At 38.2% G+C, this 22923-nt stretch overlaps 2 protein-coding genes across 2 annotated transcripts in view; both read right to left on the minus strand.

The window, feature by feature from the left end:
- Positions 1–837, minus strand: part of MYRFL (myelin regulatory factor like) — a 59769-nt gene extending 58932 nt beyond the window's left edge. The window contains 1 exon segment of the mRNA XM_042468003.1: positions 508–837. Coding sequence (XP_042323937.1) covers positions 508–553 — 46 coding nt within the window. The 5' untranslated portion in view covers positions 554–837.
- A 4484-nt stretch (positions 838–5321) lies between these two features.
- Positions 5322–22923, minus strand: part of LOC121931595 (RAB3A interacting protein) — a 30293-nt gene continuing 12691 nt past the window's right edge. The window contains exons 2-11 of the mRNA XM_042469517.1: positions 21056–21331; positions 20645–20906; positions 16139–16234; positions 15284–15361; positions 12820–13023; positions 10564–10692; positions 8910–9022; positions 7862–7961; positions 7679–7748; positions 5322–5755 (exon numbers count right to left, since the gene is read on the minus strand). Coding sequence (XP_042325451.1) covers positions 5673–5755; positions 7679–7748; positions 7862–7961; positions 8910–9022; positions 10564–10692; positions 12820–13023; positions 15284–15361; positions 16139–16234; positions 20645–20906; positions 21056–21306 — 1386 coding nt within the window. The 5' untranslated portion in view covers positions 21307–21331 and the 3' untranslated portion in view covers positions 5322–5672. The remainder of the gene's footprint in view (positions 5756–7678; positions 7749–7861; positions 7962–8909; positions 9023–10563; positions 10693–12819; positions 13024–15283; positions 15362–16138; positions 16235–20644; positions 20907–21055; positions 21332–22923) is intronic.

The following is a 22923-nucleotide window of genomic DNA, read 5'->3' on the forward strand; positions in this document are numbered from 1 at the left end:
CAGTACTTTCATCTTTGGCCTTTATTAGGTTAAACTGTTTCTATGGTTTGTGTGTCACCCTAACATCCATAACATAAAAGCTAAGTCACTTTCAAATTCCTTGAAGTTGTTGTTGTGTACCCTCATCATTTCTTACTTACAGCGACCCTGAGGCAAACCTATCATGGGGTTTTCTGGGGCTGAGAGTGTGTGACTTGCCCAAGGTCACCCAGTGGGTTTCCATGGCCAAGTGAAGAATCAAACCCTTGTCTCTGGAGTTGTAGTCAAACACTCTACTGCTATGCCACACTGGTTCTTCTTAAAAGAAAAAGACAGGACATACATTTGGTATTTTGGTATCCAGTCAAGTGCCTAACAACATCACCAGGAAAAGAGCAGGGCAAGATATGCTCAGCTTGATTCATCTTTCAGAAGGAAGGAGCAAGGAGACAATGAGACAAAACAAAAGGAAACCAACTGCAGTGGCACCAACCAAAAGCTCTCTTTCCTTAACCACCAGTTTCTTACCTGCAAAGAACTGCTGCAAGGCCTCATTTTCATCCACCACGTCCATGAACAAAAAAGGAAGCAGGCGAATCCCAGCTTTTTCTCACAGTCCGCCTATAGTACTCAGACCTACCAGACTAGTTATTACAGCGTAGGCTTTTTTAAAAGACTGCCCATCTGCCCGAAATACCATGCTCCATTCCCATAGGGAAACCACTGACAAGCTGCCACAGAAAATTCAGTACTTTGCAAATGAATTTCCAACTAATTCTGAGAGTTTGTGATTTTTGTCCTAAAATCCTCCACCAGTTTTAGAACAAAAGTTACACACAGCATTGCCCCCTAACTATGGCTGTGAACCACAGCAAATGTTTTCTTCCTTCCTTGTTAAGGACCTTTACCCTCAAATTCACTTTACAATATAACACATGCGCAATTAGAAAAGCAGCAAAGGTTGCTTATCTCCTTAATGCCCTGCCCTCTCATGTGTTTATGTGCAACTGGAGAAATGTTATGGATAGATATATGGGAGGAGGGAAGGGGAAAGCCCTGTACAGTGTAAAATGTAAATGCAATCTTCATAGATTTGTAATGGATGAAATCCTTGATCAGGAGACATACTGTAAAGTTCCATACAGTTGGAACTAAATGTTGCCCATTTCACTCTCACAAATCTCACTTTCAGCTCATTTACACCCTCCATGCCAATTTCCTTGACAATGAAGAGCACAGAAACAGCAAAGAAGTGTCCAGAGGTCCTGGAGGAGGAGGTCAGTTCATTTCTCTTCTGCATTTTCCTAAGAAATTGGTATTGGGTGGGGGTGGGGGGCAGTTAAGCAGTGGGATGGAGGCTGATCTTTGTGCAAGGTTGATAGAGAATTCAGGCCTCCACAATGGCCAGAAAATGACTTACACAGAGATATGTTGGGACTTATGCCTGCGTAAGTCACTAACAGAATGCCAACTGTTACCTTTTTTTAAAGCTCACAGCAAATGCATGAACACTGGGGAGGCCACATGCACATCATCAAAGCAGAAGACATAGACTTGCAAAAACAAAAACAAAAAAACAACCCTTGCATGTGGTAATTTATACTGTATGCACAGATATAAAAGTAGAATGAATTTTATTTAAATACAATAACCACATCCCATAAGTGGGAAAGAATTTTAGCAGATGACATAAGAAGATATTGTCCAGGTACTAACTGTAGGTGGACAACTTCAAGGTCTCTGATCTGGCTCTCTCAACCCTTCTGTTTATTTTAAACTCAGACCTGGATTGGGCAGCCAGGTGGACATAAGACTACCCGTCTTTAATCAAGGACACATTTACGATAAAATGAATTATAAAGCTAAACTGACTTCCTGTGAGTTTCCCCACCATCACTACCACCACCGCACCAAGATGAGTTCCAAAGTTTAATTATTGCATTTCTTGCTTTGTTCTTTGTTTGTCCCACCCACACTTCACCCCACAACAGGAATGTTCACAGCAAGGTCTTTAGAATAGTGAGCATTGCCTGATACATTTGGCTCATCATAACGTACACCTAGACAGGCCCCTGGAGGACTGGAAAAAGAAAGGAATGTGCCAGAAATCCTGATGAATTGCACTAGAAAGGAAGCAAAAGTACTGTACTTTGCTGTTCAAGTCACATGTAGGTCTGACATAGAACAGCTGGCACGTATGACAAGTTGGAAAGAAAGAATAGATGTGGCAATGACAGATCGTAGGGAGTGAGAAGGTGGGACATTTTGTTGCATCAGAATACTTAAACTGGAGAGAGAAAGTGTTCAGTTAACACTGCAAATCTTGGCTCTTTACTACAGGAAATAGAAAGCTCCACACTTCATCACAACTTCTCATTGGGAACAGAGTCAACCTGTTAACTATGCAGGGTTTTATTATATGGTGCAACAGTTGTGTAGTGTGGAGAGTAGGTGGAGAAAATGCTTAATATGCTAAAGTAGACCCATACCAAGTTGACATGCCAAGTCAAATGGTGTTCATGTTAGTTGCAACTTATGGTCTGCTGGGGGCTGGAACTGCAAAAACAAGGATATTGCCAAGTTTCTAGCAAGTCTCTGTGTTCTGGTTTGTGGTGTAGGTATGTGCTTTCAAGATGCCTGTCAATGTATGGTGAACTCATGAATTACATAGGTTTTTCTTAGGCAAGGAATACCCAAAGCTAGTTTTACCAATTTCTTCCTCTGAAATATAGTCCTCAGCACCTAGTATTCATTGGTAATCTCCAGGTATTAGCCAGGGCTGACCTTGCTTAGCTTCTAAAATCAAACAGGATCTAGTACCTTTAGGATATATAGGTTTTTAAGGGATCCTAACTTTTACATGGCCTAAAAGAAATATTGGCGGGTTACATACTGCCCATTTGGGGCGGGCTGTACCCGCCCCTTTCCCCGGTGTATCGGGGCCTCAGTTGCCAGAACAGCAGCCGCTGAGGCCACAATCCGCCGCTTTTCAGGCTGCGGGGAAGGACACCCTGCAGCGGTGGGGAGGAGAAAGGGGCCGCTTGGCCCCTTTCTCCCTTGCTTCGCTGGGCGCAGCCGTCTGAAGGAGCTCCTTCCTGGTCCGCGGAAAGGGCACACTAAGCGCCCTGGCGCGGACCGATGCCGTCACGTCCGCGCCGCCCCATATAGAGGCGGCACGGTCGTGATGTCGTCATGGCGGCCCCCATGTGGAAGGGGAGCCACCATTTTGTACGGACTCAGTCGGTACTAGGGTTAGGGGGGTGCGGAAGCACCACACCTTCCTAACCCTAGTACGGACTGACTCCGTCCTTTCATGGCGGTGTGTAACCCGCCATTATAAAGGATAAAGGAATTGTCATCTAAAATATCAGAATTAAGAGAAAAAACATTGATCCATCAGTGTTGGAAGTATTAGTAAAATCGGTAGTAGTTCTAGTCTCATATGGCAGGTTATATATATGCTAAAGTTTAAAAATTCAGAGGAATCAATGTTTATAGTTTCCTCACCTTCATCACCCCTAGAAATATAATTACACTTTCACAGAGCTTTTCATAGAAAATGTTAGTGAGTCAGAAGAAGATGGCAAAATACCATCAAGCATAGCACCTGTAGTGCAGTGGGCCCTTGTTATCCACTGGGGTTTGTTTCCCCATAGATAACAAAATCTATGGATGCTCAAGTCCCATTAAATACAATGGCATGGTAAAATGGTATCTCTTATATACTGTAAAATAGCAAAATCAAGGTTTGCTTTTTGGAATTTTTTAAAGAGTATTTTCAACCATGGTTGAATTCGTGGCATGGAGGGCTGACCATATCAAGAAAATAGCTACATCCTAAAGCTCTGCTCAGATACAGCCAGCCCTTTAAGTTTGCTAAGCAACTATTTAGGAAATGCTCCAACACAGAGCTGTGTATGAAGAACTGCTTCCCATCAACACCCACTGATTTCCACAGACACCAGATATCCTTTGATGGGTTTCTCCCAGCAGTCCTAACCATCATATAAAATGGTGAGGGATGTTGGGAAATGCGGTGTGACAGTATCTGAAGAGCCACACTTTATACACTTGTTTTATAAATATCATCATGACCATACATGCATGTAAGAGCCTCAGGGGGAATAAACAGCTACTGGTCTATACCACACAAATTTAACCATATCAGCTCCAATTGGCTCAATATCTGGAGTCAAAATAAAATGTTTATCTTACATATGTTGAATATTTTCACGCCAATACCTTGATCAGTTGAAGGGAAAGATGTTATTAAATGCTGACAATTTGTTTAAAATAGGTGAGATTTTAAAATACTACATTAAAGAAAAAAAACTAACGTTCATTTCACTGATACAAATTGCTTCTGCTTTACAGCCTACTCTGCATGAAACATGTTATCATCCAGGAGGCTGAACTGCCTATCATGAGCATAAATGGCAACATCCCACAGCCCTGATACAGATTGAGCAAATGTGGAAAAATAGGTTACACATCATATTCAGTTCAAACTGGATAAAAAACAGCACCTGGCCACAAGCCAGGTAGCAATGTGACCTGGTTTCAGTGAAATGTGCTTATTGGCCATAATCAGAGCAACCATATGTTAAAAGAGAACAGCTTGAAAAAATGACATGCAAGGTGAGTTAAATGCTGAAAGGCTGATAGAAATAATCTCTAACCAACTATGTATCTCTAACATTAGGTGCTCAAGCTTTTTATGGAGGAAGTGGAGAAAACCTTAACTTGTGTGGAGATCACTACTCCTTGGTAGCTCATCTGAAGGAAACTACTGGAAGAAATACTGCAAGATGTGGGGGCAGGGATGTAAGAGATACACACAGAATATTCAGAAAAAGCTGAATACCTCTTTTCTGTTTTTACCAGCATTTTCTATTTTACTGCACAAGATACAAATGATCAGGGGCTGGTTATTTAAAGAATAACTAAACCCATTCTGTCAACATCATAAAAAATATCTTACACCTGAACAATAATATCAGTATGCAAAGAGATCTTGTAGTACCTTAATGACTGTGTGAAAGGAGCTGCAGCATAAGCTTTGTATACTTGGTCTACTTCCTCAAATACAACAACTTATTTTGCATGGATAGTTTCAAAGATGTTATAAGATCCTTGACATATTCAAGACTAACACAGCTATGTCTCTGAATTCTGAACAATAGATAACAGTAAATATTATTTTTTTCTGCATTGCCCTATGTAATGATCATAGGCTACTGATACTGAGCTGTCTTTAGTAATAATAATATTCATAGAGAAACATGATTCCAGAGTTTGCAGAATTCACACAGTGCATTTAAATGTTTCAGACATCGCAAGACTCTAGTTTAACTTTTATTAAGATGAAATTCTACATTAAAAATTTTCCAGAACACAAAAACAAACACAAATTCTGAAAGTCATTTAACAATGTATTTCTCAATCATAAATTACAACTGCTATTACATCTGATAATCCTCTTCCCTTCGCTACAAATGGAACAATATAGCTTTCATCTGTACATAAGACCATTTTGTTGAATTACAAGAATATGTAGTGCAATTTGCACAAAAGTAGAAGCCTTGGACCCATTTTTATTTTTTCAAAATAAATATCAAGTGACTAGGATTTAGAATCAATCAGAAGATAATGTAGATTTATGGAAGTTCATGCAAGCACCAGAAGTTTAGTAGTTACAGCTCTTCCTTGTAATATCCAAGTTTTGCCAATGACATCTCCTTCCTCAGCTGCATTACTTCCCAAAACATTTGATCCACTGCACAAAAGAAAAACATACAAAAATCACATGATTTTTTAAAAAAAAACTCTCAATGACATATATGTATTTAAAAATATCCTTTCCCTTTCACAAGGTACAAAAATTACTTAATTTCCACATAGAGGTGATACCATCTAGACATTCGAGAAAGTACCGTTGGCTATTTGTAATTTAAACATGTCAGAGAATATCTATTGTGCATCCAGAACAGAAACATTCTTTACTTTGAATGTTTAGATATTTAAAATGGTGTGTTTGAAAATAATGCACCCATTGGCAGCAGTCAAAAGGAATTTGTTCTGATGCAAATGGCTAATGCATTTTGCATTAGGAAAACATTAACTATTGGCCTCTTACATTTCCTTTGCATGCCAGTGAGCTTTTTGGTGATGGTGGTTGTTTTGGCCAACATAACACTGCATTCTAAAGACTAATTTTTACTACTAATTTATTGCTTGGTGGCAGAGGGGAAAAAATTAACTGATGATTCAACTCCATTAGATGATCTACAGCAGGAGTGGGCAACTGCAATGGGACTAGAGGTCAAATCATTGTTCCCGCAGTGGGAGCCACCACCCAATTTTTCGGCCACAGATTGACTGGAAATTGTAACATTAATTCTGACTGTGACTTCCCAATTTGCTCAACCAATTTTGGGACTCAGTGGCTGCGGGGAAATGGTAACAGTTGCTATTTTGTCTTTGGGGCAGTGCAGCGTTTGTCTTCTGGAGGCCAATTTTTCACCTGGAAAAATGGTGTGGAGCTCTGGGAGGTCAGGAGGGACATGGTAGGCATAAAAAGGGATTTGGACCCACAATTTCCCCATCTTGTTTATAGTAAAAATAATTGTTTTTATGTGCTACTGTCCTGCTTTAAAAGTGATCCCTCCCAATTTCACACCATGGCTATAAAACACAATTTATTGAATTTTTCATTCAACTTTACAGAAGAAACTAAAATAATGTACTAACTGTGCATTCACTTCTGAAGGATTTATTACTTTAAAATCAACAAAATGTATTTATTTTTAGTGACTAAAGGTTAAAAACTACAAGTCTGTCCTCTGCATCATTTAGCTTTGTCTAGGACAACATGCTTGCATACTCTAAAGTTAGATTTCACTTCATATTAAAGTTTTAACAGTCCCTCAGAAGAAGGGTTTTTACACTGAAAAATAAGATTAGACAGTTTCTGAAATAGAAATGTAACAATGAAAGAACCTAGAAGGCCATGAAGCCTAAGCACAGGCAGCAACAAAGCTAAGTTCACACTACCAGAATGGCACAAAAGGAGAGTAGCTACATTACATATCATTCATTAATGTTCTTATAATTTAAAATTGAACTGAAATATGTTGCCCAGTGCAGTCTCTAGAATTTTTTTTTAAAATGTCAGAAAAAAGTGTGTTGAAGGGCTGGGGTTATATCTCAAGTCACCTTTGTAGATGTAGAAAAGTATTATACAGTTGGGGGAAAGGGATAGTTTTAATAATTAAAGCCAGCATTCAACTTTCTTGTATAAAAGTTGAGTGCTGGCTTTAATTATTAAAACTATCTCTTTTCTCCAACTGTATGATACTTTTCCACATCCACAAAGGTGACTTGAGATATAATCCCAGCCTTTCAACTCTTTATATACATTAACTTCCATCAGCCAAAGTTGTCTTGATATAGTGATCAGGGACAATGAGATCTATAGCACATCCTCTGGAGAGGCATGAGTTCCCTTGCACTGCTGGAAAACACCACTGCCCCAAAATGTTTGTTTATATAAATGAAGAATCTGTTATGAAAGTGATATCAATAAGCAGGCAGCCATTTCTAGTCAGGAATGTCTCATCTATCAACAGAACCTGAACTTTCTTGCATTAATGTCAATACATTCAATATTTATTTGTACTAGACACAAGTCTTCACTTACCATCTTGCTGCTTCACAAGCCCCTGCTGAATATACCGAATGTATGTGAAAAAGTTACATACAGATGTGATCTGCACAAAAAGAGAGAAGCGTAAGAATTACAATTGAACATATTTGATTCAATGCACTACTCACTTCCATGAAACATGAGATGTACAAAAGCACTGGGAAGCCTAATACTTACCCTGTATCTACAGAAGGGAGAAATATAGTAATAGTTGCTCGAGTCTCCCAACTTGATTCTATGCTTGCATGTTTTACTTTGTCCACTGAGAGCACATTTCCTGAATTAACAGAAGAGTTTGAGAAAGTATTTCAGAATTTAATGTACAGGAAAAATGAAGTACAGTTACTTACAACTGGACAAAAAAAAATATGTTCTCATTTCACACAAAAGGGGATGCCCACCACTATGGTAAATGTTAAAAGGGATAAGACAATTTCATGGAAGGGATTTAGGCTACCTTTCATTACTAGAGAGTGTGATGGCCATATATTGGTCCACTGCATCATATTTCTTCCATATTCATTGGCCTCAGATGGACTGAGTATAACATATTGACAACAGAGGTAAGAATACCCAATAGTGCTTTTAGTTGAAAGTGAATGATTAGAAATATGTTTTGCCTTTCAAATTTTAAATACCTAATTTGTTTTCACATGTACAGACTGTAATAATTATTTTCTGGCCTTATTAAAAAAAACTAATGTCATAATTACACGCATGTTTATACAAGTACAGTTTATATTAAGAAATTCAATTTATATATTATGTTAAGAAAATATATTAAGAAATTACAATTATCTTTCACTGCACTACAATATTGATATAATTATCAGCTCAGATCAAACTGGAACTATTTTTAAGTCAGTTATTTCTCACATTTATATGCCATTCTTCCTTAAAGGAATTAAGGACAGTTTACAAGTCTATGCCTTTGGCAACACAAATGTGTCACACATCATCCATGTCCAACTGCTATTAAATCAGCTGCCATTGGATCCACCATGCCTGGATTAAGAAATTACCCCTGTGTCTTTGCTACAAAACAAACAAGGCTTTGCTAGAGGGAAAAGATTCCTACTGAACATCTTGTGAAGCACCTATGGGGTTTCTAGCTTGGAGCAAGCCTTTACACCTATTACTTGATAGACAGTTAGGAATTAATCCACTATTTTCAAATGTAGTTATATGTCAGTTGAATGACAGAACGCCTCCAGTGTAAACATACTTTGGTCCTCCACATTCAACTGCAGAAGCTTTCACAAATCGAACAGGTTGTAGGCCAACAGGTTCAATGCTTAAGGTATTGTTTTCCACAGCTTCCAGGACAGCAGATGCCAACTTAAAACAAAAGAAAGAGTAGCTGCTTCAATTCTAACCACAGTTAAGGCTTTCCACAACTATTTGTTTGTTTGTTTGTTTTATATGCTGCCTTTCTGCCCAATTGGACACAAGGCAGCTCAAAAAATGCTTAAAAACAATAAAATGTACAATTTTAAAGCACAATTAAAATAACACATTCATATAATAAGTCAAAAATGTAAAATTTCTGAAAATACTGGGTTAAAAATATAAAATCATAAAACTATAAGGAGATTACCAAATATACCTAGAAATGTGTGCATACACACACACAAACACACACACCTATGCACCCATATAAACTCAGGTCTACCTCCTCTGGAGGGTAAAAACAGACTTACTAGACAGGATCTGAGATAAGACAACTGGTGTCATGTGGTGCTGAAAAATATATCCTTGTAAGATTCAAATTCCGCCATAAACTCAAAAGAGTTTTCTGTCATTATACTAGTTTCTCTCTCCCTTCCCCTGTTCATTTCACTGGTATATTAAGTCTTGATTTATTTTATAGCATAGTTTTAAAAGAATGTCTGACATGAGCTATTGAGCAGTTAATAAAGTGGAAAACGAGACACACATAATGAAAGAAGACATCCTAATTCAAAAGGATCTCAAAGAGAATGCCTTTGTCTACTCAAAATCCTTAGTATACACATATTACCAGGGGCACACAGATACACACTTGAAGAAACTGAGTTACAAGATTACAGTGTCCAGACAATAATCAAGTCCAGACTCAAAATCTGTCATTTTTATGAGAAGCTCATAAAAATGGAAGCTAGACTGAAAATGGGCAGATGAAGAAAGGCAGGTGAGCAGATATTTGCTTAAAAAAATGAACCAATGAGGAATGAGCTACAAATGAGTCAGGTAACAGCTGAATCCACAGTAACAACACACTTGGAAGGCACATTCTTTTTAAAAGAGACGTACACAGTCTATGAATTAATTATAAGCAGCAGGAAAGAGAGGACTTTCTGGTATATGAAGAGGGGTTGGCAACATCCTAGATACAATGCAATGACAAGGCAGACACCACCACCCTGTGTTCATCAAATTACCACTTTATTCTAGGATTTACGTGTCTGACCTAATTTACTGATTTGTGCCTGTACACAAAGCATATGAGCAGCTGATTACAGGAACAGGGTGGTTCTTGCTATCCCATGGCTACATCTTATGATTCTCTGATAACGCAAGAACTGAGGCAACATGGAAGAAGATAGGATCATATGAGACCAGTCACAGTGGATCAGGTGAGAAAGATATTAGAACAATTCTTCTGTGTGACTCTACCCTTCCCCAAACACTCCTGGCCATCGCATCTACTTGAGATGACAGCTGTAGTGATGAGGCCAGCAGTACTTCCAAACTGCAAACTTTGTCCTTTAGGGGAAGTGTGACCCCATCCAGGATAGTTTGGAACCTCACCTCAGGACATGAGGTAGTCATGGTGAGCTGGCCCTGCCTGGTGCAATGATAATCAATTTATATAACAATATGCAATTTCAAAACGTTACCTCACTTTTGGAGAAGGTTAAACATGGAAAGATATCTTCCTGATAGATTTTATCTAGGAAAGGGCATTTCCGGTCCATAGTGGGATCGTCCTTCCAGGATCTGAATTCATTATATAGGGCTAAGTCAGCCTAACAGTTAAACAAAACAAAACAATTGAATAGGCTATGCAGAAGTTGAATATATTATAGTCACTATTCATGGCATCTTGGATGGAGCATTTTCATAATTTTTAATTGACAATACAGCCAGAGTTCACAAGTGCTTCACCCTTTGCTGATTTACATATACTTAAAAAATCCTTCCAAGAGTTATTTAACTCTGCTACATTGTGCCTTAGCTTCAAGGCACCATGCTGTAGAGACTATATTGTTCTATTGTACAATCACAGGCTAAGATATTAATTGTTTGCCAACTTCCGCCCTTTTGTCTCCTAATCACAGCACAGACTGTGCAACCAATTTCCAAAAATAAAGTGGAGGTATTTTTACTTTAATTATTTTCTTTGTGCATGCAGAGGGAAACAATTGGGAACTCACACCAGGATTTAATTTCTCAAAGTTCTAATGACAGGAAACATTTTGGTTCACATGTTTCATGCCAAGCGGGACTCGGGAGAGGAGGGAGGAAGGCAGCAACTAAACCAGTGTCAGCTCCCAAAGATATACGGTAATACATTATAAATTTACTTCATACTTTTCTTAAACATCACAAATATCTTTCCTTCTAGTGCTTACATGACCAAATCAGCAACACATGCACACTGTACAAACACACACAAGAACATTGTTCTCCCCTACTCCCCTACATCAAGGATGGGGAAAGGATGACTCACATTCAGCCCCCAGGGCTGTTTTTGTGGCCCACATAGGTTAAAAAAATGTTCCAAAATGTCCTTTTTTCTTTTTCTTTACAATCAAATCTCCCCTCCCTTTCTATCTCTCCTCCGGAACAAGTTTGTCCACCTTAATTTGACAATACTTTTCTTCAATTTAATTACATTAATTCATTGTTATTCTACATTTTTCTAGGAGTATTTGTATTCTTTTAATTTGACTGCAGGTTTCATTTCTTTCTTTTTCTGTTGCATACATGTAGCATCCATATATTCCTATAATCCTATCTATATATATTTGCAATGGCTATTCTCCACTCTTCATTATCTTTTAACCTTGTCTTTAAATTCCTTTTTCCCATTCGTTCGCCTTTATCTTTTCATTAACCTGTAAGACCTATAATTGCTAATTCACCCTCATTTTCTCTCCATTATCTTATCACATCTTTCCATTCCCTATTATAGTTATTTAAGAATTAATATGTCAGCTTATCTATTTCATCGTGTCATATATTTTTAATAGACATTCTTTAGTTGTAGGTGCGTTTTTTGCTTTCCATTTCTGTACAAAAGTTGTTCTTCTTGTCCATATCATGTATCGTATTAATTCTGCATTCCCTCCAGCTTGTTTTTTTAATCATATTTAATAAATATATATGTACACAACTGATTATTGTAAATAGATAACATAACATCCTTTTCTCTTTTTTTGTCACCAAAAAGTATTTTTTTAAAAATCCTTAATTCTATACTGCACTAGAAGGGAATACATGAGTGAGCATTTGTCCCATGTTTTCGAGCACCCAGGCCATTTTAATCCCAGAGGAGGCCTTTCTAAAGAAGAAGAACAAGAGGTAGTAGTAGTGTGAAAAGGAAGTGATTTCCAAATAACTCCCTGCTGTTAAAACAAACAAACAAAAAAAGCTCCTCTCCTCACCCTAATATTGCCCAGAGAGTCTGAAACAAAGCACAAATGCCCCACATACCACTGAGAGATTATTTGGGAGCATTTTGCATTGGGGAGGGGAAAGTTGGCCTATGTCCCAGGCCTTGTGGACTTCATGCAACCCACAGCTTGCATTTTGCCAATCCCTGTACTAAAGTAAAGAAAGGAAAGTTATTTCTACAAATCTGACCATAGGATTATTCAACTGGATAACGCAAACAAAGGTGTAAAAACCACTAGAATGAGCAGAAAAGTCTATGATGAGACACTTTTAGACAAAATTTGTATGTATTTGAAGAAAAGTTTATTTGGCCACTTCTTCAACTGAGAGAATATCTATTTGAAGGAGAAACACTCTCACATACACTACATGTTACTGTCTTATAACAGCTTCTCAGTAAGAAAGTTTTAATGAGTTCTTTACAGTTTTAATGCACACCTATAATGCCTAGTGTTTTTATTCAACCCCTTAAATACCTCTTTGCAGTCTTTTACAATTGGCTGCATCACTGCAAGATCCTGGTTGTTGACACCCATTGCACTGCTTGTACTCTTATTCCTTGTGTGACCTTTTTTGAATGGTGTTTTCCCACCAGACTGAAGCTCTTTTGTTGGCGAGGTTGGTGAAGTGGATAGTACCAATGTTTTCAGAGCTGCTACTTCAGCTTGAAGAACATCAATCTAAATAAACATATTAAAAAATAAATAAACCAGACTCGCAGCCTACACAGAATGTATAGGGAAGAATGTAGACATTTTTACTGTCATTCCTTTTTTAGGAAGAACATTTCTTATTATATTGCCACTGAAATTATAGCGGATGGTGTGAGGAATCAATAGAGTGATAAACTTCAGAATTCACAGCAAACATGACTCGAAGCATCAAAGACATGCAACCCAAGAGACCCATGATTTCTCTACACTTGTAGCAAGTGAGAGGCAAGGGTACTGATTTAGATCTCCATATCCTCATTAATAATATTTTGAGTGTGTTCACATATGACCCAACAGGAAAAAATTATAGGCATTTGGAGTTTCTTACATAAAATCTCAATGAACAAATAGCTCCAAGGACTGGGGAACCATCACATAATCTTTATTAAAAGCTATAATGTATGGCATTATGTAGATAAGCCAATGACAGGGAACTACACCCTTTTCTGTCATTCCTGCCATTGGCTGCCTTCAAACAATTCCACTTCTGTATTCAATAAGAGCCAGGGACGTAGCCGGGGGGGAGGGTTCTGGGGGTCCGGACCCCCCCCTTCCATTAGAAAAATGAATGGTGTGTGCTGTTACGCCGCCGCACTCAAGCCCCATTACAGTGGTACCCCGGGTTACGAAATTAATTCGTTCCGCCGCCGCTTTCGTAACCCGAAATAGTTCGCAAGCCGAAAAACCCATAGGCGCTAATGGGGAAAAGCCGCGATTTCGTGTGAAATAGCGCCGAAAAGCACCAAAAAAATTTTCGTAACCCGAAAAAACCTTCGTAACCCGGAACAGTTTTTTTAAATGGATTTTTTTCGTAACCCGGAAATTTCGTAAGGCGGCGCATTCGTATCCCGGGGTACCACTGTATAAGGGTGGCACTTAGTCTGGAACCCCCCCCTTCCTAAAATCCTAGCTACGTCCCTGTAAGAGCTGGTGCAAAACTCATTTGCACTCTCAAAAGTTTTATAAGACTGAATCAATGATAAAACAGACAAATTTGTGGTACACCTTAACCTTAGATCACCTGTAAGAACATACAGTAACATCCCACAATACAATAAATCTGAAGACAGCTCTGCTAGATCAGATTCAAAGCCTATCAATCCAGTATTCTGTTCCCAGGGTAGTCAACCAAATGTCTATGGAAATCCCACAAGTAAGAAATACTTCACTCATATTTCTTGGAAACTGCTATTGAGAAGCAAATTGCTTCCTACTCTGGAAGTGATATATAATAGCCATAGATAGTCTTATCTTCCGATGGGGTGGTGCCACCACCAACTTTCTTTAAGTGAAGCTCACCAAAAGAGCTGGTGAAATTCTCAGAGGTGAAACTGCAAAACAACATTCCGGTTTTCTAACCATTAACCAGATATTATGAAGAGCCTCAGTTACAGACCAGTGATCCAATGAAAGTTTACAGAGAACAAGGTCATCACCTCTTCCCATCATTCCTTTCCTAGATGCAAGCATGCTTCCCTAATCTATTCAGTAACCCCTGTCCCATGTGAAAAACCAGTAAGTTAATATCTAGAAGAACAAAACCAGCATTCCATATTCTTTAGAAGCTTCCCAGTTGTCACCTACAACCATCCAAACTGCCCCCTTTCCTCAGCAAAGAAATGTCACTTGTAAATAATAAAATTTGCAAATGACAAAGCCACGAATGCGAAGGGACAACTGTATTCTGTAGTATTCTAGTATTATGGACCACAAAAGGAGTGCACTCTCCCCAGTTTATCATTAAAGTTCAAAAACTAATTCTAGTGTTAGGGGACAAGGAATATTTCAGCTAACATTGAAAGTCTGATTCAGAATAGATTAAGGAAGCCAACAGAACAGATCCAATGAACTGGACAGTGTGAATTTAGCCTTTGCCAAAAGCACATCTGCCAGAATCTATGCATATCACTGAACAAACATGCACATATGCTACAAAAATGGCAATCTTTAATTCACAACAAAATTCTTAAGAGCCAGGTACAGTGGTATTCAACATGATTTTGTTTCTGAAAATGAAAATTGAGGAAATGATGAAATGTGTTTTAACAAATGACTCTTTCCCTTCAGAACACTTTCCTAACTGTTTTTCAAACTTCCTGAGGAGTTTGCACTTAAGAAGGGTTGTTTCCCAATAAATGCAAAGAGGGGGAGAGGAAGAGAGCATCAGCTAGCATGTTGCAAAATGTACCCAAAACATACACATGATTAACAGATAGCCAGAACTCACTTTTCCTTGTGCTTCTTTCAGTTGTTTTTCTGCTGCTGCTTGCTTTATGTTAGCTTCTCTTACCATTTTATGTGCTTCCTGTAAGAACAAATGCTCATGTGGTATAAATGCTTCACACAGGCTACACCCTGTTTAAAGATATTAACATGCAAAAATATTTGCCCACCTTTACAAACAATATACGGGCAAAAAAAATTTTTGCAGCTGTTTTATCAAAATTCAGTGGCAGCTAGTGGTTCCCATATTAGTAAGGTTTTGAATCCACTCTGGGTTTTACACTTAAATTTAAAGGTGCTATCCAAGGTACTGGTCCTGTTTGGGGCTGTAGTTCAGCACCATGGACAAGCCCTGAAAAATGTGAACTGAAACCCAGAGCACATTTACCACCCCACAGACATGGAAGCCATCTCTAGCAAACTTACAAATTACTTCTATACTGCTTTTTAAAGTCTTTGGTACCCTGCCAGGAGAGTTGTCCATGCCTTTAAGATAAACAAAGCACTGAATGGAATGATAGTCATGTTTCTGAGGTACAAGCAATCACATTGTAGTGTGGTTGCCACATGAAAGGACACAATGAAAGTGCCACTCCAAAAGGGAAGTCAGCCTAAGGAGCAAAACTTGGGCAATTCCACCAGTATCTTCGCAAACCTTTGCAGTCTGTGCATGCACGCATACATTCTCATGTGGGTGAATCACCCCAACATACTCAGGCAGTAATTTCCTTTTTATTATTAAAATTTTTCAAGAATAAGTTGCTTCCCAAACTTTTCCATTTTGAAGTCAACACTTGAGTACTTCATGAAACAGCCACCCCAGCCCAGAAGTATGTTACAACAAAGTCTTCAAACCAACCTCAAACAAACTAGCTGTAAGTTCTTCCAGTTCCTGTCCAAGTTGGTCACGCACTTTAGATAGCCTTTCACATTCTTCATCTTTGAGTTTCAGCTCCTATGGAAAATTTAGAATTCATGTTGACACTCAAAATTTAAATCTAGTGGAAAAGCGAGCAAACTGGACACAATGGGCAGCTATGCATATGTGCCTGCCTTGTCAGATGCTAAGTGGACAACAGAAGTCAGATGCTAAGTGGACAACAGAAGAGATCAGACAATTTCTTTTTTAAATGAAAATGAGCAAGGAGAGCAAAGGATCTGGTAACCCTGCACTGCTCTTCTTCTCTTAAAGTTGTTTTCTCCCCACCTAGCTCTAGAAACAGGGAGAGTTAGAAGAGAAACTGTCTCAGTGCCTTAGATACAGCAAGGTAGGATAAGGGAGGTTATAGCCCCCATCAGCCATGTGCTCCATTTCACAGAAAAGGGGGGGGGGAAGCTCATCAGATTTTTTATGTCAGGGATATAGACCACATGGCCTTCCAGATGTTGTACACAGCTACTCCTATCAGCCCTCACAAGCAGAGACAACACTGAAGGATTATGAGAAATACAGTCCACCATCTGGTGAGCCACCACTCCCCATTCCTGCTTTATGTGAATGGTGCAGACACATGAATAAATATATACATGGCTACCCCATCCGATTATGTTTAGTATACTAAATAGAGCTCACCAGAGTCTTTAATTTGACTGATGCATTGTCATTAGCTCCAACTTGGCCAAATGCACCTCTACCCTTTGACTGCCCCCACCTATATTCCAGATGGGAAGCACTGACTAGCAATGGGTGACTCATTGCAGTGATCCAATAATTATAGGAATATTTACTACACAGATTAAATGCCACAACAACACCCATTTATGCTACTGCCATACCTCAGACATGCATGGTGCCCTGAAGTGGAAAGACAACAGAAAACAAAGAAAATCCTAGACACAATGGGAGATAAGAACATAGGAAGTTGACCAATCCAGTCCATTGATCTATTTAAGTCCCTAGCATCAACACTGATGGCAAGTGGCTCTCCAGGAATTGCAGTCATTTCCCTTGCCCACAATATTTAAAATGTGTTGAAGAAAAAGAAAAGGTTTAGGGCGAAAATCTGTAGAATGAGAAAATAATAATAATAATAATAATAATAATAATAATAATAGAATTTATTTATATACCGCCCACTCACTGTGAATCCAAGTGATTAAGAGAAGGCAAGATGTTGATTGGGCTACAATCACAGGGTGCTGTATTTTCAACAGGATGCTGTATTGCTCATAGGTTTATGTACAGTTGTAAAAATTGTTATTGTTGAGTTGGTTGCACTGATTTAAATACAAGTGTAGTAGCTGTGATCCCTGTGAGTGGGCAGATATGTTCTTCGCAACATCATGGCTGAACATTAATAGACATGTAGCAGCATAAGAAAGGTTATGTTCAGCAGACCCTGCTAAATGGCTTACACTTTAGTCTAGTAGTTTAGATAGACAGAGGTGGCCAGGAACAAACTGGAAGAGTAAACCATCCTGTCAACAATTTGCTTATACTGCTCTCATATCTGTTAGGACAAACCACACCTGCACAACTGAGTTTCCTTTGTTTGGTTTTGCCTTTTATAACTCTGGAATCCAGCTTCCAATCATCTCAGCCAAAGGAAACCACAGGAATCTGAAATGTCAGCCTAAGATGGTAGACATTATTTAGGGACCTGATTTTACCACTTGCTGAGTGGAGATGCTGGAATCCATCAATTAAAAGAATATGAGGCTTTCCTCTGCTGTAGACAATCTGCTGCATCAATTTACCACCAATAAAGTTTAGCTTATAGCAGTGACATGTATCAATTTTCAATATCAAAAAAATCTTGGGCTGACCTGAAATTCCAATCTCGAAATATACTTCAGAATAATAAATTATCAATAATTGTCTGCCTGTTTAAGTATTACTATTGTCTCATATAGAAACTGTAAGAATGACATGTTGATAGCCCAATCTAAAAATTACTTCTTCATTTTATATTCCATCTTTCTCTTCTGTGGTGCAAGAACAGACTACAAATTAAGAACCAGAAGCTAGTTGGCTATACGCAGTATGTGAATGCATACATAGAGTATGTGAAAGTGTTACCCAAAATTCCATTAACCAGTGCTAAAGATCTGTGCCAACAAAGGCATGACAGATATACAGCACTAGAAGGCAGCCAACATGTAGAAGAAAAGTAAAACAAGGACCTCAAGTTCACAGAACAGAAAGGTGACGTTTCTATAAGGTGAAAAAGATACATCCAGAGCAAGGAAAGCAACAACACAAAAACAACACTGCTTAGAATTTCTATAACATCTCAGAAGGATTACAAAGAACTCTACAGATATTGCAATTCAGCAAAACTGCAATATAGAAAAGATTTAATTTTGAAATCAATCAGAACTGAGAAGCCAGTGCCAAGACCACTACTTCTGCATAGCCTCATTTACAGGAACAGGCTAACTCTGGGGTAAGCAGCTTCAAGCTACTAATGAGAATAATCTTGATTTAACAGCAACGCTGTTGTGGCAAAAAGAAAAGAAATAGAAGGGTTGTTTCTTCTCTTTCATGTATGTCTGTAAGATCTCAATGTCTGTAGACTGTGCAACATTTTTATAGGCTGATTATATGTGATCTAAAAGGGAGAGAAAAATCCAAGAAATGCTATGCAAGACTCACATTGATATTCAGGTGCTTTTCTAAACAAAAATCAGTTAATTTAACTGGATGCTATAGACACAAGACTACAGTATCGGAGAAACTTTACATCAAAGTACAAAGCACTATTTTTGCATCTCTGAAAAGAAAGAGATGGCCATATACTGAATAGGTATTTAAAATCACTACCACCAAGAAACAAGGAGAGGGGAACTTAACAGCAACTTCTTTAAAAACTGTTATAAAAAGTCAATTTTGCCAAATGCCCATTTGTAATATAACAGCAAAAGAGATTATGTTCACAATGACGTGGATACTCTGTGTTAGACGTATGCACTATGAAGAGAAATAAATAAATAAATCTTGTATAAATCAGGTAAACTGGCAAATATTTACAGTTGATATTACTTCAGCTGTATATCAGAAGACAAAATAGAATAATAAAGTCCCATTTTAAGCACATTAATAACTATATTCATAACCTATTGTCCCATCCGTTATGTTCACCAATGTTTTTCCTCTGAAGTTTCAAGTTGATTTTCATAGTCACCAAGACCTGGCCACTCTCATTCATTCCATTAGTGACTTCTAGATTCAAATATTAGACTAATGATGTTGTATGCCTTCAAGCCATTTTCAAGTTATGGCAACACTAAGGTGAACCTATCACAAGTTTTCCTTTGCAAGATTTGTTCAGAGGGGTTTGCCTTTATCTTTCACTCAGGCACAGAAAGTGTAAATTGCCCAAGGTCACCCAATGGGTTTCCATGGCTGAGCAGAGATTCAATCCCTTGTCTCCAGAGTTGTAGTCCAGTGATCAAACCTACACCATGCTGGCTGTTATGTATTAGACCAGATTAGTTGAATTAGACTTCCAGATTAGACTATTACAACTTCCTTAGAAGGTTATTAAGAAACATCAGTTAGTTCAAAAATCTGCCTCTTTTTTATGGGAACAAGAGAGCAAATGAATTAAGCCAAAAGTATCTCAGAAAATATTTCCCATATGCTTTAATCATGTGCTTTAAAATTTGGATAAAGCCATACTGAGGTGCATGATACATTATGCTTGGAGCCAAACCTTTTTTCATAGTTGTCCCTATGTTACAAATTTCCCTTTCTTCCTTTTGAAGGAAGAGAAGCACATTCATATGCAGCATCTTTAAAGAGCTTTTTAAACAGCTTCCAAAAGCTAAGACTTGAAGATCTATCTCCTTCTATTTTTAATCTTTCCTACTGAATGGAAGGTCTAGTTCTGCTGATTTTATTTTCTGTTGATGTTTTTGTTGGTCTGCAGCAGACAAAGACCTTTTTGTTTACACAGGCCTTTGGCTGTTCATTAGCCACTGCAGAGGGTCTTTCAATGCTGTACTTTCTCTTCACTATTATGTTTTAATTAATTTTAAAATTGTTATAAATTAATGTTTTTAATTTGTCTCTTTATTATTAAAATTGTACTTAACATTATTTTAACTCTATTTTTCTTTATCCTAAACTATAAAGTGTGCTAAGTCTCTCAATGGGAAACAAGAGGATATAAAATTAAAAAATAATTTTAAAAAATATAATTTTTTTTAAAAAGCATAGTACCAATTGTTAAGGAACCAAATAAAGAAGTCCAGAAGTTTGCTTAGGTGTAATAATATTTTGTTGGTTTTTTTAAATAAAAGATGTGCAGGGAGGGGAGAGAAAACAGATGAACCCCAGTCCCTAAGGATACTGAATTCTTTCCACAGTGCCAAGCTCTGAATTTACACAGAACATAAGATATGTAATACTTATTAAGCTTACCCTTTGAGCTTTAGCAAGCTCCTCCTTCAATCTCTCATAGCCCTTCTCTCTCACTTCCAATACAGATGGGCTTCGCAAGCGCGACAGACTATCTGTGCTCAGCCCCAAAACATCGTCCCCTCCTTCAGAAGAGTCTCTTACTGTTGCGCCTTGCAAAAATTCTCTTTCCGCACTACTGCACTCCTTTCTAGAATTATCATGTTTGCATGCCCCACTCTGGGGTCCTGAGGTAGAACAAGGTACAGTTTCTGTAACATTGATGCTGAAAGAGAAGAGCATATACCATATACTGAGCAAAAAAATTCCAAAAGCTATAGACAATTATATACAAAGTTTTAGAAGGCCAAGATACATAAAGATGTCATGACAGTGTTTTATTTAATCATTAAATAAAATATCCTAACAACCAACCTGATACCTGGTGTTTCTGCACAATTGAAATGCCTGGGAGATGAATATACTGGTTGTGTGGGAAGATCAGCAACATCCAAGGCAGTTGGCTGAACAGGAGTGGAACACACAGCCGAGGGGTGAAGGCGGTAGATGACTGTAGGTGAGGTAGTTTGTTCGGAAGCGTTAGATTCATATACTCCTAGGAGATCTGGAGTAGTTGGTGATGCTAGATTCACTTCATGAAAACCTTCCAGGGTGTCATTGGCCATAATAGAAGATTCATTATCTGAAGTTCTAGCATGAGAAGAAAAAAAAATGAAGGTAGCACAGATGTATGCATTCAATGGGACAAGCTTATATTAGAATACTAAGATCACAAATTGTCTTCAACAATAATTTCTACTTATATTTATAGAAGGATAATACCAAATATTTAGATAAGCACATGATACAAAACTGTCATTCTACAGGTCTATACAACTTCAGTTCAAGGTTGTCTTCTAGTGGTGGAAACTGTCTACATGTCTGGAACAGGACTGATTTAAGCTGTCAATGAGGCAGGAATTTAAATCATGCCCCCATCCCCAGATATTTCATGTATTTCCTAAGCAAAGATGCACAGTAATTGGTTAGGACAACCACTGAATTTTTCATTTGTGGAAGATTTTAGAAATAAATATAAGAAACACAGCTGTCTTGCCTTCTTTTTGAAGGAATTGCTTCCTACTTCACTTTTATTCTTCTCCTACACTATGGCTGAATCTGCACTGCAGAAATAATGCAGTTTGACACTGGTTCAGGGATTTCTGGGATTTATAGTTTTCTAAGCTATTTAGCTTTATCTGTCAGAGAGCTATAGTATCACAACAAACTACAGGATTCCACCGGCTAGATCCATGGCAGTTAAAGTGATGTCAAACTGTATTATACATGCAGTGCAGATTCAGCCATATCGAATTATTCCCATCTAAAAATACAAAACGTTTTACAACCCAGACTCTGCTCAATACAGCCCATGCCACTTTTCTGTTTAGACCAGTCTTCTTCAGCCTAGTGCCCGCCAGATGTTTTAGACTACAACGGGCTGAGTCTCCCTTATCCAGAATTCCAAACTCCAAAATATTCCAATATCCAAAACTGCCCACATGAGTGGCTAAGATAGTGACATCTTTGCTTTCTGATGGTTCCGTGTACACAAACTTTGTTTCATGATATTGTTTAAAATATTGTGTATAAAATTATTTTCATGATGTGTGCTTAAAGTGCATATGGAATATAAATTAATTTCATGTTTAGACTCTGGTCCCATCTCCAAGATCTCATTATGTGTATGCAAATAGTTTGAACTCCAAAACATCTCTGGTCCCAAGCATTTTGGATAAGGGTGACTAAACTTGTACTTCCAGTCCAACCCTAGAAGCAGTTGGGGAAACACCATTGGTGGGAGCCACTGCTCCCATGAGAGAATTATACTTTCTGCTTTACTTCCCCATGACTGATGAGTGCGAGAAAGTAGGCAGGGCACACTGGGGATCTGAAGGCCATACAAAGAATAGTCATGGATTGTGGGCTATCCAGGTGCACCCTAAATACATGCAAAATACAATCATCCCTTCCAATTCATGAAAGATCCATTCTGGACCCCCGCAAATTGGAAAACTGCAAATATTGGAACCCCGTTGTTTTTAATGGCCACGTGCTCCTGTACCATTTTGTCCCCCCTGGCTTCCCACCCACAGAAATTCAAAACCACGAAGAGGAAGTCAGCAAATCCAGAGGGACGACTATACATTTTTCCCAGTCATGGAGGAGGTATCAGAGTTTTCCTATTTCATACAAGTATCTTCCTAATGGGTCATTCATGTTCTGGAACAAGCACCAACAGA

This window comes from Sceloporus undulatus, chromosome 5 (genome assembly GCF_019175285.1).
Source record: "Sceloporus undulatus isolate JIND9_A2432 ecotype Alabama chromosome 5, SceUnd_v1.1, whole genome shotgun sequence".
In the NCBI taxonomy this organism is placed as follows: domain Eukaryota; kingdom Metazoa; phylum Chordata; class Lepidosauria; order Squamata; family Phrynosomatidae; genus Sceloporus; species Sceloporus undulatus.